General features: G+C 41.9%; 1 protein-coding gene across 2 annotated transcripts in view; it reads left to right on the forward strand.

The window, feature by feature from the left end:
- The first annotated feature begins 3745 nt into the window (after nucleotides 1-3745).
- LOC133071919 (cytosolic beta-glucosidase) overlaps nucleotides 3746-17203 on the forward strand; it is a 124829-nt gene continuing 111371 nt past the window's right edge. The window contains exon 1 of one of the 2 annotated variants that reach the window (XM_061164774.1): nucleotides 3746-3878. In XM_061164774.1, the coding sequence (XP_061020757.1) occupies nucleotides 3821-3878 (58 nt within the window). In that variant the 5' untranslated portion in view covers nucleotides 3746-3820. The remainder of the gene's footprint in view (nucleotides 3879-17203) is intronic. The other variant, XM_061164775.1, reaches the window with a different exon arrangement.

Here is a 17203-nt window from a genome sequence, read left to right on the forward strand (position 1 = left end):
AATTAGCATGAACTAGTAGGGACTAAAATTGGGAAGTGGGAGGAAGGGGACATCAAGCATTTAAACCATCATCTTCAAAAGACCTGAATTTTCTTATTTGGCCCTAAAATGAAGTGGAGGGGACTCAGTAACAAATTAAATTACCAGACAGTCTTGCTAGACGGGGCCATGAAATCAGTGTTCTTTTGTATAAAGAAAACTAAGAAACAACTTTTTTTCTTACTGAAGATGGGGGCTGCAAATTCACAGGTCTTCTAGCCAAGAGGGTTTTAGTGTGGGGAGTGTTAGTGGAATGAGCTCTCTCTAAGGCGAGAATAGAGAGACTGTGGGAAGCAAAGGGAGGTATTGGAGATGGTGCCGGTGGAGCAAAGTTACCCCTGGGGCCTGAAGACCCTTTGGGGGGCCCATACTTACCCTGAGACATGATTTGTCTTTTCCACTCTCAACTCTCTTTCCTCCATGAGTGTACAGAGGAGTTTTCCAGAGGCAACGGATCAAATGAAAGCAGATATAAACATCCAGCTGTCTTCTCTTAAGCCAGGCATAAAAGAGATTTGCAAAGATGCAAAACACTCTTCTCACTAAATATTCTTTGTTTATGATTATATGATTACTTTTCATAAAATATTTATGCTCACACGCTTTTTATTGCTATTTAGATGAATTCATCAGTAAATATTTTAAAAATCTCAGTGTTAATTTCAAATAGAATAAATATTGATAAATACAAATCATATTTTAAAAAAGCTCTTTAGGGCTTCAGTTCTTTTTAAGGATGTAAAGAGGTCCTGACACCAAGATGCTTAAGAATGCTAGATTGCAGAACGCCACCAGAGCTGAGAAAAATTAGATCCTGCCATTTGTGGTCTAATAATTTCAGAGAATGTGAAGCACTGAGAAGGTAGATTTTTCTTTCTGGAGAAAAATCATTAGAAGCTAGGGGTTACGGTGTAGATGGCCATTGGTGGGATAAGGAAATGTTAGTAACACTTCACACAGCAATTTGTAAACCTAAAAAATTACAATACTGCCATCTAGTGTTCCATAGTGAAAATATTTTAATATTTATTTATTTTTCATTCAGTTTATGACTGCTTCAGAACTGAAAGACTAGAGGGACTTTAATATCATGCCTTGTGTTTTTTATGTTTATGTCACCAAACACATACCCTTTAAATGTCTTCCCTCATTTCCTTTGATAGTTAACCTCTTCTTTTTTCCTAGGATTAGGATTACTAGAGAGGGTAGGATTTCAACCTAGCTATACTTTGATTCAATCTTATGTTCCTGTCTTACACAGTGTAGGATGTATTATTGCTGTCTTAGAGGAACTGGGGGCTTCCCTGGTGATTCAGATGGTAAAGAATCTGCCTGCAATGCGGGAGACCCAGGTTTGATCCCTGGTTTGGGAAGATCTCCTGGAGAAGGGAATGGCTACCTACTCCAGTATTCTTGCCTGGAGAATCCCATGGATAGAGGAGCCTGGCGGCCTACAGTACTTGGGGTGGCAAAGAGTCAGACATAACTGTGCGACTAACACACTTGAACTGAAGAAATAACTTTTCTTACTTTGATTTTTCCTAACTCCTCTCTCCCCAGGCATTAAAAAAGCCAACTTAATTTTGGATCAGTTTTAGATGTATAGGAAAGGTGCATAGATAGTGGAGAATGTCCCTGTGTACCCTCCACCCGGCTTCCCCTATAGTCAGCATCCTCATGACTATGGTCCACACGCTGTGTCTGGCACAGTGGATGAGAAGGTCCACATGAGGCACACGACTGAAATTTCAGAAAGAGAAGGTCGGGGAGCAATGAGAGTGAGCTGAGGCACGAAACGGGCAACATATGAAAGATGAGGCTTGGCTTGTCATCAGACTTCTCAATCGCCACACCAGAAGCTAGAAAGCCATAAACCAATGCTTTCAAAATTCTGAGTGAAAATTATCTGTGTCATAAAATTCCAGAGTAGCCAAACTACATATCAAGTGTGACATTAGAATAAAGATAATTGTAGAACTATATGGTTTCAAAAAATATGCCTCCTATGCCCTTTGTTGGAGAAGGAAATGGCCACCCACTCCAGTGTTCTTGCCTGGAGAATCCCAGGGACAGAGGAGCCTGGTGGGCTGTCGTCTGTGGGGTCGCACAGAGTCGGACATGACTGAAGCGACTTAGCAGCAGCAGCAGCAGCATGCCCTTTGTATCAGAAAGTTATTCAAGGGCTTGCTTCTCTAAAAAGGGAAAGGAAACAAAGAGGGAGAAATCCTAGAGCTGATGCAGGAGGCTGCAGACCAGGTACATCTGTGGCTGCCTGAGAAATAAGCAGTGCAGCGTGGAGCAGGAAAACAGAAGTGTCTGAACATAGATTCATAGCCCAGGCAGACTGTGTGGGGATAAATTAGTGACAAGTATACAGGAAATTAAATATTAAAACCAGACAGTTGATGAACCCTAGAGAAAATAAAAAGCTTCACATAAGTGTGGTATGCTACATGGTTCAGCTTTGAGCCGTACTTGGTCAAATTCATGTAAATAGTGAATATTTATTTAAACAGAAATAGTAATCTAACCACATTGTGGGGAACGGAGGAAGGGGAGAGAAAGGGAGAACACACACATGCTGGGATCTTCCACCCTTCTATCCAGAAGTCAATAGTTACTATGGAAAATTGAAAAACAAATTAAGAAGCACCAGTATCAGCCTATTGCTTAGACATACATACCTATACCGAGCAGGCTTCAGTCGTGTCCAACTCTTTGGACCCTATGGAGTGTAGCCCTCCACACTCTTCTGTCCATGGGATTCTCCAGGCTAGAATACTGGAGTGGGTTGCCATGCTTCCTTCAGGGGATCATTCACTCCCAGGGATCAGACCTGCCTTTCTTATGCCTCCTGCATTGGCAGGCAGCTTCTTTACCACTAGCGCCACCTGGGAAGCAACATGAAAATAAAAACCAGCAGAAACAGCTGAGGATAGTTACCTCTAGGGCATGGGGATAAGGAATTGGGAGGAATTGGTCAAGGGAAAGTTCTAGGAGGATTAAAGAAAGAAAGTGAAGTTGCTCAGTCGTGTCCGACTCTTTGTGACCCCAAGGACTGTAGCCTACCAGGTTCCTCCGTCCATGGCATTCTCCAGGCAAGAGTACCGGAGTGGGTTGACATTTCCTTCTTTAGGGGATCTTCTGAACTCGGGGATCGAACCTGGGTCTGAACCTGGGTCTCCTGCATTGCAGGCAGACGCTTTACCATCTGAGCCACCAGGGGAGCCCAAAGTGAAAGTGAAAGTCACTCAGTCCTGTCTGACTCTTTGTGACCCCATGGACTATACAGTCCATGGAATTCTCTAGGCCAGAATATTGGAGTGGGTAGCCTTTCCCTTCTCCAGGGGATCTTCCCAACCCAGGGATCAAACCCAGGTCGCTCACATTGCAGGCAGATTCTTTACCAGCTGAGCCACAAGGGTTTACGTGACTTTTAAAAGCAATGTCCATATATTTCATAAGATTAGAAGGACGGGTGCCCTGCAGGGACTAGGTCTGTGCCCAGGCTGGCCCAACTCTGTTAAGAATCAGGGAGTGTCCGGGGAAGAAACTATAGACACCCGCCCCCACCCCCGGACACAGTGATTTGGCTTCCTATCAGGGCTGTGGCCATTCAAGCAGAGTCGTTTAATCAGGCTCCCTTCTTATTTGCCTATTCTCTCACGATCCGAGACTTCAGCCGGGTGAGAGTTCACTTACTGTTTGCGCACCTGCGGGCCTCGGCCTGAAAGGTGCCGCTCCGTTGCTCAAGTGTCCGGGTCCGCTGTCTCTGAAACACATGGCTTTCCCTGCAGGGTTTGGATGGGGGGCAGCCACCTCAGCTTATCAAGTGGAAGGTAGGAGAAACTCCTTGCCCTCCTCTAGGGCTGGGCTGGATGCCTTGTCATGGATTCTGTATGTCTGCGGAAGAAGGTGGGGATGAGGAGGCAAAGGAAAAAAAAAAAAGAAGGAAAAGCACTGTGCCTGCGTGCCAAGTCGCTTCAGCCGTGTCCGACTCTGTGCGACCCCATGGACTGTAGCCCGCCAGCTCCTCTGTCCATGGGGATTCTCCAGGCCAGAATACTGGAGTGGGTTGCCATGCCCTCCTCCAGAGGATCTTCCCGACTCAGGGATCGAACCTGCGTCTGGTAGGCCTCGTGCATTGGCAGGTGGGTTCTTACCACTAGCGCCACCTGGGAAGTCCCTGAAAAGCACTGAAGAGCCCATAATTGTATAAATGAAACTACCCCTTTTCTTATAGAAGAGGCTCGCTTCCCATGTCCCTTTCCTTAGGCACAAGGGTGGTGGTGGTGAGCGGCTGAAGACCCAGCAACAGCTGTTATTTTTGGTCGGTTTCAGCTTATCTGAGACATCAGTGTACATTGAGCGAGTTGCTTTCATCATTTGTTTCTTGAACACATTGGCCATGACCTCCCTAAAAATGAAAACAGTTGCTCCTGTTGGTTGGAAAATACTAAGTACCTTCAAAGATTTTAAGAGACATCATTAAGGGATGTTCTTCAGTTGGGAGAGGTGCCCTGTTCTATTTCTATTAAGCACCAGCCCCCCCTATTTCCTGGGTGGCTGAGAAGTAAAGGTGAGCAACTAACAGAGGTCAGAGGATCCAGATGAAGTTGGTCTCCGTTCACCTCCCTGGAACTGCCAGGTAGAAGCCATCTTCCACAGGGACTGCTGGCTCAGATGGTAAAGAATCAGCGTGCCTTGTGGGAGACACGGCTTTGACCCCTGGGTGGGAAGATCCCCTGGAGGAGAGCGTGGCAACTGACTGCACTGTTCTTGCCTGGAGAATCCCATGGACAGAGGAGCCTGGCGGGGCTGCAGTGCATGGGGTCGCAAAGAGTTGGGCATGACTGAGCAGCCAGTACTTTCATACTTTCATGCTCCGATACAAGGCATGCTCAAAAGGTCTGGGAATGTCCAGTTTAGCAAGATCCCACATCACTTTTCTCTCTCTCTGTAGTACCGTCTTCATCTTTCCCAGATAATCTCCACTTGGTCAGCGTGGGTGACTTAACAGAGATGACCCTCTAGGAGTAAAAATGAGAGATATTGCGTTGGCTAGTTTCCTTCTGGGAAGAGAGTTCAGACAGAACTGAGAGGGGGTTGCAGAGTGCTGGAATGGAGTGAACAGAATCAGGTTCTAGAAGGAACATAGTATGGAGACTAGGAAATTAGGCTGTGGAGTCAGACTCCCTGGACCTGGGGTCCACCTCTACCTTTTCCTAACTCTGTGTGATTTTGGGCAAGATACTCGACTTCTCTGTGCCTTCTTATGCAAATGGGGATAATGATGGTATTATCAACCTTATATTGTTGCTGTGAGGTTTAAATAAGATGATATAAGTCAAACGCTGAATGATTAGTAAGTGATTCCTGAATGGTACTTATATTTAGATGGGGGTCAGTCACAAAGGGTTTACTGAGAATGACTCACTTTAGAACTCTACAGTAAACTTGGCTGAAATATGCAACCAGTTATCCAAGACAAGACAGTGGGTTTCAGTACCCAGCTCCAGATCCTGCTCACTCAGGTGCAGGGGGTAAGCATACGGCTCCCTTCTGGGCTTCTCTCTTCACAGGGCTTCCGCATGGCTAGCCCTTTTCTGTCTACACCCAGCTTGCTGCTGCCTTACTGTAAGCTCTTTATTTGTGATCCCTAGCCCACTATTGTGCTGTTCACTGTCTCATAACTGCTTTCAGAAGGGAAATTGATCTTCCTTTCTGTCAATGCACAGATGCCTTTTATATGTCCGCTTTCTTTTCTTTTCATACTGTTCATGGTGACCTGCCTCTTTAGAAACCTGTCTGTAGATCAGGAAGCAACAGTTAGAACTGGACATGGAACAACAGACTGGTTCCAAATAGGAAAAGGAGTATGTCAAGGCTGTATATTGTCACCCTGCTTATTTAACTTATATGCAGAGTACATCATGAGAAACGCTGGGCTGGAAGAAGCACAAGCTGGAATCAAGATTGCCAGGAGAAATATCAATAACCTCAGATATAAAGATGACACCACCTTTATGGCAGAAAGTGAAGAAGAACTGAAGAGCCTCTTGATGAAAGTGAAAGAGGAGAGTGAAAAAGTTGGCTTAAAGCTCAACATTCAATATGGAATTTAGAAAGATGGTAACGATAACCCTATATGCAAAACAGAAAAAGAGACACAGATGTACAGAACAGACTTTTGGAATCTGTGGGAGAAGGCAAGGGTGGGATGTTTCGAGAGAACAGCATCGAAACATGTATATTATCTATAGTGAAACAGATCACCAGCCCAGATTGGATGCATGAGACAAGTGCTCGGGCCTGGTGCACTGGGAAGACCCAGAGGGATTGGGTGGAGAGGGAGGTGGGAGGGGGGATCGGGATGGGGAATACATGTAAATCCATGGCTGATTCATGTCAATGTATGACAAAAACCATTACAATATTGTAAAGTAATTAGCCTCCAACTAATAAATGGAAAAAAAAAAAAAAGAAAGTTAAAAAAAAAAAAAAAGCTCAACATTCAGAAAACTTAGATCATGGCATCCGGTCCCATCACTTCATGGCAAATAGATGGGGAAACAGTGGCAACAGTGTCAGACTTTATTTTTTTGGGCTCCAAAATCACTGCAGATGGTGATTTCAGCCATGAAATTAAAAGACGCTTACTCCTTGGAAGGAAAGTTATGACCAGCCTAGACAGCATATTAAAAAGCAGAAACGTTACTTTGCCAACAAAGGTCCGTCTAGTCAAGGCTGTGGTTTTTCCAGTGGTCATGTATGGATGTGAGAGTTGGACTATAAAGAAAGCTGAGCACCGAAGAGTTGATGCTTTTGAACTGTGGTGTTGGAGAAGACTCTTGAATGTCTCTTGGACAGCAAGGGGATCCAACCAGTCCATCCTAAAGGAAATCAGTCCTGAATATTCATTGGAAGGACTGATGTTGAAGCTGAAACTCCAATACTTTGGCCACCTGATGCAAAGAGCTGACTCATTTGAAAGACCCTGATGCTGGGAAAGATTGAGGGCAGGAGGAGAAGGGGATGACAGAGGATGAGATGATTGGATGGCATCACCGACTCAATGGACATGAGTTTGGGTGGACTCCAGGAGCTGGTGATGGACAGGGAGGCCTGGCGTGCTGTGGTTTAGGGGGTCACAAAGAGTTGGACATGACTGAGCGACTGAACTGACTGACTTTCTTTTCTTACCTATCCTTTTATGCTGGGTTTGAATCCTAGCTCGAGCACTTACTAGCTGAGTGACTTTGGACAAATAACTTGTTTAAGTCTCAGGTTCCTTATTTGTAAAATTAAGAAAATGGTCATACCCACCCTGTAGCTTTGTTCTGAGAATTAAAGAGGTCTGCATATATAACTGAAGCACAAGAATGCTGGTGCATGTGAAAGTGAAGTCGCTCAGTCGTGTCCGACTCTTTGCGACCCCATGGACTGCAGCCTACCAGGCTCCTCCGTCCATGGGATTTTCCAGGCAGAGTACTGGAGTGGGTTGCCATTTCCTTCTCCAGGGGATCTTCCTGACTTAGGGATTGAAGCCAGGTCTCCTGCATTGTAGACAGACGCTTTACCGTCTGAGCCACCAATGCCTGGTGCATAGTATCCACTAAATAAAAATAACACTACTATACTACCACTTCTAGTAATGATGATGAATGTTATTCTTTCTCCTGGTTTGATTCTGTCCCACTGCGTCATCTGCTCCATTTACTGGGAATGGTCCTTTCTTCTTTGGACCCTAAATAAGAATATACTCTGTTCTTGCTCATTCTTGTCCAGTTACTCGGAGTTACTGTTTAACTACCCCTTCTACCATTGTAGGGATCACACATGCAGGATGTCAACACATGGCTTTGTCAGATCAATGTGGCCTGGAATTTAAAAGCTGAAGTCACCTTGTCACTTTCTAATTTTGATAATCTTTGAACTTTTGAGCTTCCCTGGCTTCTGAAAGTTCACAGAATCTTTGGAAGTCATAGACACTTAGCAGAACTGAGGACTGAGCAGCTGACTGTATTTATAAAAAAAAAAAGATCTATCTTGGTCATTTATTCTAAAACATCATGATGTATCTTTTTATATTGATTTTCAAAACACATTGTCTGTGTAGGTATCTTTGTTTTCAGACACCCTCTCCTGAGTCTGGAGAGAGAGCTATCATACTCCATGGCCCCTGCCCTCCGCTACAGATCCATGCCCACCACCACCCAGAATCTGTGATATTTTGGCTCTGTTACTTGGAATGGAAGTCACTGTCAGGGTCTTTGCAAGCAGAGTGACCAGAAAGGGCAAAACAGGCCTTTCAGTCACTGGGCTTCCTAACGTGCTATTTGCTTGTGTATTTCACCAGACCTCTGGCTCTTTCTTCTTTCTGTCCTTGTCCATGTCTCATTCACCTTCATGCTGGCCACTTCCTTGGCTATGGTTTTTAAGAAGAGTTTAATGTTTATTATACCAGAGTTGGTTTCATGGTGCCTAGAGCTTTTCGGAGGAAAGCACCATATAAATCTGATAAATAAATAATAAGTGATATAAGCAGGAGGAAAATTATGTGTTTTAGGTGAGTTGTAAAGAACCCTGTAAAACCTGTAAAAATGTATTCGTTAGACAAAGAGGCAGGGAAGAAAATGAAGATAAACATCATTCATACAGAAGTGACTCTCATGCAATATTTTAAAGCACGAAAAAAATCCCCATGATTTTTAACCCTTTATGAAACTCTTTGCCTGTGTCTCTGGCTGCAGGGAACATGAGGCACAAAACAGCAGATAGTTCAGGGCCATTGTTTACTTCCTTGGTAAGCCACGGAGGGCCTATGAAAATAACTTTTAGGACCTGATTGTACAGCTCTTATGAGCTTGTAACTCCCAGTAATTTCAGGGAAGGCTCTAAAGGGGTGAATGTACTCTGCAAAAATCCTACGGGTCCTAAGTAAAGTATAAAACTACTCCACTAAGGCCTCCTGGTAGAATCCAAGTTTGTGGTTTTTAAGGAGATAAAGCCCTCAGTTTTATGAATGTGATTACCAACCCTCCATGATGCACTGGATATCAGTGTAATGTTTGGAATATGATTTAACTTGGATTTTGACTTTATGTTGGCAGATATTGAGGCTGGCCTCAAAATTGGGCCTTCTATTTGCCTTGGTGTATCAAAGATGAACTCCTGTAGTTGAGAAACTTGGGGTTCTTTTGTGCTTACAAAAGTGGGAGAATGAACAAATTCTTTGCTTTTAGGTCCAATTTTAAGTGATTCTTTTTTTTTTTTTTTTAAATTAATCCATTTTTGACTGCTCTGGGTCTTCATTGCTGCGAGCAGGCTTTCTCTAGTTACAGTGAGCTGAGCGGGGGCTACTCTAGTTTGCAGTGCATGGGCTTTTCATTGCGGTGACTTCTCTTGTTGCAGAGTATGGCTCTGTGGTACAGGGGCTTCAGTAGTTGCAGCTCTCTGACTCTAGAGTGGGGGCTCAGTAGTTTCAATGCAACAGCTTAGTTGTTCCCAGGCCTGTGGGATCTTCCTGGAGCAGGAATCAAACCCATGTTTCCTGCAATGACAGGTGGATTCTTAAACACTGGGCCACCAGGGAAGGCCTATAGTGATTCTATCCAGGTTGTTTCTTCTCTGTACCTTTTAAAAACTGAATTCAATGATACAACCTGAGCTAGAGGCCCATTTTATCTACCTGCTGTAGATGTCAGCACAGGCCCCATATTTCTTTAGACCGCTTCCTGTTTGCTTCCTCCACTCAACCAGTTTTGGCTGTGTATCTGGCTTCCTAATTTCTACTAAACTCCTTGGAGCAAACATTTCAGCTGGGGATTTATCTTTTGGCTATCCTTGGTAGTCTTCTGGTACAGTGTTCACCAAACTGATCTGCCCTTTGTATGAACCATCTAAGAAAGGAGTGGAAGCAGACTTAAAAGCATGGACATTTATAAAAAGGAGGAAGAGGGGTAAGAATTTATCCATGAAATTTCTCATACCTTGAAGTTGAGGTGAGAGAAACCACCCTTATTTCTTTCCCCCAGTTTCAAATTTGAGATCCACAAAAACTCAGTAGTTGCCCCCATTTTTGATTGTATGATGAAATTATGTAGGCATCATCAAACAAGTATGGGCTTTGGCCAGGATGGCATTCAGATATTCATCAGCTGATACACTGACCAATCAAATGCTAACTGTAAAAAAAATTGTCATAGACTGAACTCGCACCTACATTGACTAATGAGAGGAAATTCCAACCATCAGCCGCTGGTATGGGACAGACTACTGGCAGCATCTTCATTGACTATTAAGTGTAGAGGCCAGATGTCAACAACTGACTTGACTAGCCTGGCACTCACTTAACTAATCAGAGTGGGTACCAGCTGTAATCAACTGCTGAGGCCACAATTTCATGTACTGATTGAATTTTCGCTTTAGGCTTATGAGTGGGACATATGAAGACTATATCAGACTATTTGTGAACTAGTGGAGAGTTAAATCTCTTAATTTCTCCAAGCTTCAGATTTTTCACCTGCAAAATCCCTGATGCTCATCTCTCTTTCTCTCTTTTTTAATTAAATTTCATTGGGTAAGTATTGGAGAACTTTTTCTTACATTGTGTGCTTCTCTGGATCTGGGTTGATTTCCCCAACTTTTTCTTTCAGACTACTAATTTGGGCATTAGCTTTGTTCATTCTATCTTTCAACCTCTCTATGAAGTATTTAATTATGGCAATCATATTTTTAAGTTTTAGGAACACATTTTTATTCTTTGATTGTCTAATTTCTAGGAAGTCAAGTCATGTTTTGTTTTTTGGATGTAGTCATTCTTTAAATCTTTTAAAGAATGCTAGTTTAAAAATTGTCTCCCCCCCCCCCCCCTTTTTTGTATCACTTTGAAATCTTTGGGTTATTTGTTTATTTGGGTCCTCATCTTTCATGCTGTTTGTCTTTGTCAAGTGGTTGGTGATCCTGGAATACCCATTGATGATTTTGATTGAAAGAATACATTGATATGAGTAACTGAGTTAGGCTTCTTTTGAAGTTAAGTGGTTTTGTTCAACTGAAACAGTCCTGATCCTGTAAGAAGCAGGGTTTTGTGTAATTGAGTGGGACCCATTGACGGTCAGTCTACTCATAAAGGACTATGTATGAAAGGGAAGGAAGCCAAGGTTTAGATCTCAATAATTGCCAGATAACGAGGACTTTAAAAAAGAATGTTTTTGTTTGCCTTTTAAAAGTGTTTTTATCAAGTCTTTCTTTTTTCATCAGTTTAACTGAGGTATAATTGTCATGTCTCACCCCCCATCTGTAGAGGATATGGATCTGATTATTTTTTCTCTATGAGTTGGTTTTTTTTCTGTTTCCTTAGATTCCACTGTGAGATCATACCATATTCATCTTTCTCTGTCTCATTGTTCACTTTTGACTTTTGTTTCCCATCTGTACTACCCTTCAAATTCATATTTAGTTCTAGAGTTTATTCTGCCTTTCTGGACTGTCTCAGTACCCTTGATAGCCATCTTTTCCTGTCACATATCTCACTTTTATTAAGCATATCTTGTAACTTCGAGGTAGGGGTGAAGGCAGCACCAACTGCTCTGTTTGAAGGGTGGGAGAGGAACCAGTCAGGCTGGCAGCATGTTAAATAATCCTTTAGTTAATTACTCTTGATGATCGCTCTGAGTCTGTTCTGCTCTCTGCAGTGGCTGACCCATAGATTCTCCAGGGCAACCCCTCTTAATCCTTACCAGCCGTTTTGTGTGTGTGTGTGTGTGTCCGTGTGCATTGTAATCCTTTGCTTTAGTTTCTCAGACAATTCCATTCTAGTTACTTTCTGTTTGCCACAAATACTTTAGTCAATGTGGCATTCTTTAGGGGCTTTTTTGGTTTTCAGTTATGTCATGGATTTAAAAAAAAAAAAATTGTCATTTCAGTGGGGTTGTGAGAGGGAGAGGAATTAAATATGTCCATTCCACTCCCCATCTTGAACTGGAAGTCCTTATTAACATGCATTTATAGAACAAAAGTGTCTTATAAACCATACAGTATTATTCAAAGTTTAGCAAATGAATCCCCCCATCTTCTTCTTACCCTTATCTTCCTTCTCTCTATCACTAACACATCCAAACTCTGGGAATTTTCTAGTCTTATGCTTTTCAGAAAGAGGATGCGATAACATGGAATTGATGGCATTTCAGGCAATGAGAGAAAGTGAAATATTGAGAGAGTCTGAGAAAAGCCACGGTGGAGGATGGGTGCTATGATCAAGAAAAGTGCCAGCCTCGGGGTCAGCGGCTCTAAGCCATTTGTACTTTTCATCCTTTCTTACATCCCTTTATTCTGGACACAGATTTGTCAGGAAGCATTTTACAGGAAGCTTCCTGTGTGCTGTTTTGGATCTGTCAGGAATCCTTTGGTCCTTATTAATTCCTAAATATTCAGGAATTAAGAGGAGAGGCACGCCTTTCCCTGGGCTGAGGAATCCAGGCATTTCCTTTGTTAGCTTCTCATTATGGTGATAAGTACCCTCTTCTCTCTTTAATAGGGATCACCTTGTGTTTTGTAAGTCTGGAATTTTAATCTTTATCTTTGCTGAGAATAACTACCTTGTAATACAGTATATATGCCCACACCATGTTGATTAAAACACCTTTGCTCCATCAGAGCTTTGGTCCCCGTGTCTTTCTTTCTCTTCCTCTCTTTATCTTTCTATTTCTGGCTGATTCCCTGGAACGTGAAAGCCGGCTGCTTAACCCAGGGAATATTAGCCTTTTTCCTTCTTTCACTTTCTCATTGTTGACTCTGGACCACCAGGTTCCGGTCCAGTAAAGGACCAATACAGATTCTCCATGTACCAAGTTTCCTGATAACGAGTTGGCTTCCTGGGCAATGATGAAAGGTATCTGCTGCCATCACTGTTGGTACATGTTGGGTATTTGCCGACAGCAGTCTGCCTGCTTATATAGTCTTTGCTGTTAGCAAAGTTCTTGATACTGAATGAATGCTTATCACATATGTTTAGGAAAAAGCATTTTTACCTGTATGATGGAATTACTACAAAATAATTGTAGAGCATTTAAAATATACAAACAAGCAAACAAATAAAAAATCAGCCAGAGAGGTGTCTTCAAATTTTGAGTCCATACTTCAGTCTCCTTGTATACATTCACAGATTTTCATGCACTCATCCACTTTTGTTTATCCTAATAGGAATGTTCTATAGATGGTTTTGATTTCTGTAAGATACTTAAGTATATCCTGATAGACTATAACACATTTGCCTCTTTTTCTCTCTTCTCTATCTTTCTATATACATGGATGTTGCATAGAAAGCAAATGTGATATGCATGTCTTTTTCAATTATGGTTTCCTCAGGGTATATGCCCAATAGTGGGATTGCTGGATCATATTGTAGTTTTATTCCTAATTTTTTCAGGACTCTCCGTATTGTTCTCCATAGTGGCTATTTCAATTTGCATTCCTACCAACAGTGCAAGAGGGTCCCCTTTTCTCCACACCTTCCTCAGCATTTACTGTTTGTATACTTTTTGATGGTGGCCATTCTGACTGGTGTGAGAAGATACCTCATTGTGGTTTTGATGTGCATTTCTCTAATAAGGAGCAATGGTGAGCATCTTTTCATGTGTTTATTACCCATCTGTATGTCTTATTTGGAGAAATGTCTGTTTAGGTCTTCTGCCCACTTTTTGATTGGGTTGTTTGTTTTTCTGCTGTTAAACTGCATGAGCTGCTTATATTGTAGAAACCATCACAATATTGTAATTATCCCCTAATTAAAAATAAAAAGAAGCAAAAAAGGGAAACAAAACAAATGTGAATCAATATGCATCTTTGAAGCTAAGAGAAAATTTGCTGCATCTCAGTAAATTTGCTACGTCTCCTGTATGGAGTAGAGTTCTATATCGTGTCCTACATATCTGTACATAAATTAATTTGTCACCAGCAAATTCATCAGTTAAGCTGGGACATTTGTTTATTTGGATAAATGTGTGCCAGCATTGCACTGAAAAAAAGACTGTTCTTTCCTGGGCCTGCCCATCTGGCAGGGGTTGCTTTCCAGGTAAGTTCACTGGTGCAAAGCTTAAATGATTCTTCAAGAATTATTGGGTCATCACATAGTGTCCCAGACAGAAATATGGGACTCATGCTAGACTGTTCCTCTTACCCTTCTTTATTTAATCAATTATTTTTTTGTTCTGTCTCTTTTAAACCCCTTGATTACACCCATCTTCCCCATTACTGCTTCCTTTTTTTTAGTTCCAAAACTCACCATCTTTTGTCATAAATTCTCTTGCCTCCCCTCCGCTTTCCTCTAATCTCTCTAACACTCTGCTTCTAGCATGGTCTTTTAAAATTCTGACCACTTCGTTCCATTTCTTTTTTTTTAATGATTTTTTTTTTTTGTAAGAGACGCTAAATGATCCTCAGTTTTTAGTTTTTACTTTTTGGCTGCCTCGTGCAGCATATAGGGTCTTAGTTCCCCAACCAGGGATCAAACCTGAGTCCTCTGCATTGGAAGTGTAGAGTCTTAACCACTGGACCTCCAGGGGAATCCTTCCATTTCTTGAGAGATAGTAGGAGCTGTGAAATCAAACAGACCAAGTTTGAACTATAACTTCACCTCTTACCAGTTGTGTGATCTTTGGAGACAACCAAGCTTTGTACCTCATTTCCTCATGTGTAAAATGGGAATAGTAGGGGTACCTGTCTTGGTTGTTGTAAATACATTTATGAACATCAGCTGTTTAGATTTGCACTGGGCAAACTACATGTGTTCAGTACAATTTAACAATTATTTAATTGTCTTCTTGCCTTCTACAGAATTATTTCTGAATCCGTGCATGGCATAAAAAAAAAAAAAAAAAAAAACTCTTTGTAATTTTACCTCTGACTATATCCCCAGTTTCATCTCTTGTTTCCTTTTCATTTGTATCTTATTCTTTGACCAAAATGAAGCACAAGTAATTCTTTAAATGTGCCATGACCTTCATGTACTGTTGCACGCACTGTTCCCTCTGCTTGAATGCATACCCGACTTCTGGCATGCGCAGAGACGAACAGAAGACAAAGATCCAGGCTTCTTAACTTCCAGGCTGGGTCTCCTTTCCTACTGCAGCATACTGCCTCTTTTGCCTTCATCCTTTATGCTACTCATCTGAGTATATTATGGGAGCTTGGTAGAGATAGTAAGGAGCTGGGAGTGGGATATGCAAAGGAAGCCACCCAAAGACATTTTTAATACCTATAACAGTCTATTGTATTAACTCTTTGGAACGATATGGATAATATGGCTTTTTCCCTGAGAGCATTTGGACATAACTCCATGCTTTTAATAACGATTAATATCATGAGAGGGGCTTCTCCAGTGGCTCAGGGGTAAAGAATTCACCTGCAATGCAGAAGCTGCAGGAGACGCGGGTTCCATCCCTGGGTGGGGAAGATCCCCTGGAGGGGGACATGGCAGCCCACTCCAGTATTCTTGCCTGGAGGATCCCGTGGACAGAGGAGCCTGGTGGGCAGCAGTCCAAAGGGTCGCCAAGAGTCAGACATGACTTGAAGCAAGTTAGCATGCGTGCAATATCATGAGAAATATTGATATGGATTGATACGATATTAGCATGGCTATTACACTGAGGGCTGGTATTTCCGATGGCAAGGGAGCAGCTGCAGCTGCTGTTATTTTCCTTCTCCTCTGCTGTGTGGGACACTGCCTTGAGCTGAGCAGATCTGTATTGGCTTTGGATCTTTCTCAAGGTGCCTGTTCTTCCTTTCATTAGTGTGGATAATCAGAATTTGATTGTAAAGTATGCCTAGGCCAAGTGCAAGGGCTTTTAAAATTGTCTGCTGTTTTAGATTATCCAGGCCACTGATCCTCCTTCCTTAGCATGGATAATTGAGAGTGGACTGGACTGAAGAGTGCTAAGCAGAACCAGTTGACAAAATAAATGAGATTTTAAAAATCCTTTACATTTTAATAATAGAAAAAAAAACCAAGCTAGATTTTCTTCTCCTTTTTTTAATCAAAAAGAGACTATTTTATATTTTGAAACAGTAAATGTTGATATATTTGGCTTTAAATTGATTCAAAATAGGAGACTATTTCCTGTGATGGACCAGTTTAAAATGTATGCTAATCATAATAGGTACTTAATGGAGTTAGGGATCAAATTGAAAATATAGGCAAGAGTTTGGATGGTTTCGTATTCAATGTCAGATTCTCTTATAACCATGTTTATGTTTCAACTAGGTAGCAAGGAGTGGGTGGGAGTTACTTCAGATTCTGAAAAGCTCTCTCTTGAAAGTGGAGGCTATAATTCTTTGTCCCTAATGAGCAGTAACCATGTGGAGAAAGGCATTTCATGAATGTTTGTGTAAGATTAACAGGATTCTGTTTTCTGGAAGTATCTGATCTCATTTGCTTCTCATTTTCATCCTTTCATCTTTCCCCATGCATGTCCACATGCAGAGAGAAATGTTTTTACATGTCACTTGACTGGGAATTTAGAGGACATGTTCGCAAAGGAATGGTGTTGTAAATAGGGATTGGTGTCACTGAATGCCCTTCAGGTGTGTAATGAGATAAATAGATTTTGGGGGTTGACCTGGGAATTTGGAAAGTAATGTAAGAGGCAATGGTGAGTTTCTGGGCAGGTGACTCATAAAGATGGTTTTTGAAACATGACCCATTTTTATGTTGGGAATTGCCCAGCTAAGGCTTAAAGACTCCCATAACACCCATGAATAATCATTTAAATGCAGGCTTTGAGACTTGGGGAAAGAAGTGCATTATTTACTCTAAAGACAATAATCTTCCTTTGGAGTTATTGTAGTCCATCATACAGATGCATACTGGGGGATCTTTGAAAGAGCAACATTTTCTCTTGATGGTCCATTCCTTCATATATCTTACAAATTATTATCCAGGTTTGGGTGGCAGGCTCTGGTTAGGGATGCACGGCAGCCATTCTGCCCCAGAGGGTAAGAGACTAAGGCTCTTTCACAGACTGAAATATTACAAAGGGCCTTTGGTCACTGTTTATTGTGTTTGTGTGAATGGGGATGGAGGTGCTGTATCCTCTGGTTCTTTTTTTTTTAAAAACACAACATGATTATATTTTAATATACAAGCAAAATACAAAACACCATA

This window comes from Dama dama, chromosome 17, assembly GCF_033118175.1.
Source record: "Dama dama isolate Ldn47 chromosome 17, ASM3311817v1, whole genome shotgun sequence".
Lineage (NCBI taxonomy): Eukaryota > Metazoa > Chordata > Mammalia > Artiodactyla > Cervidae > Dama > Dama dama.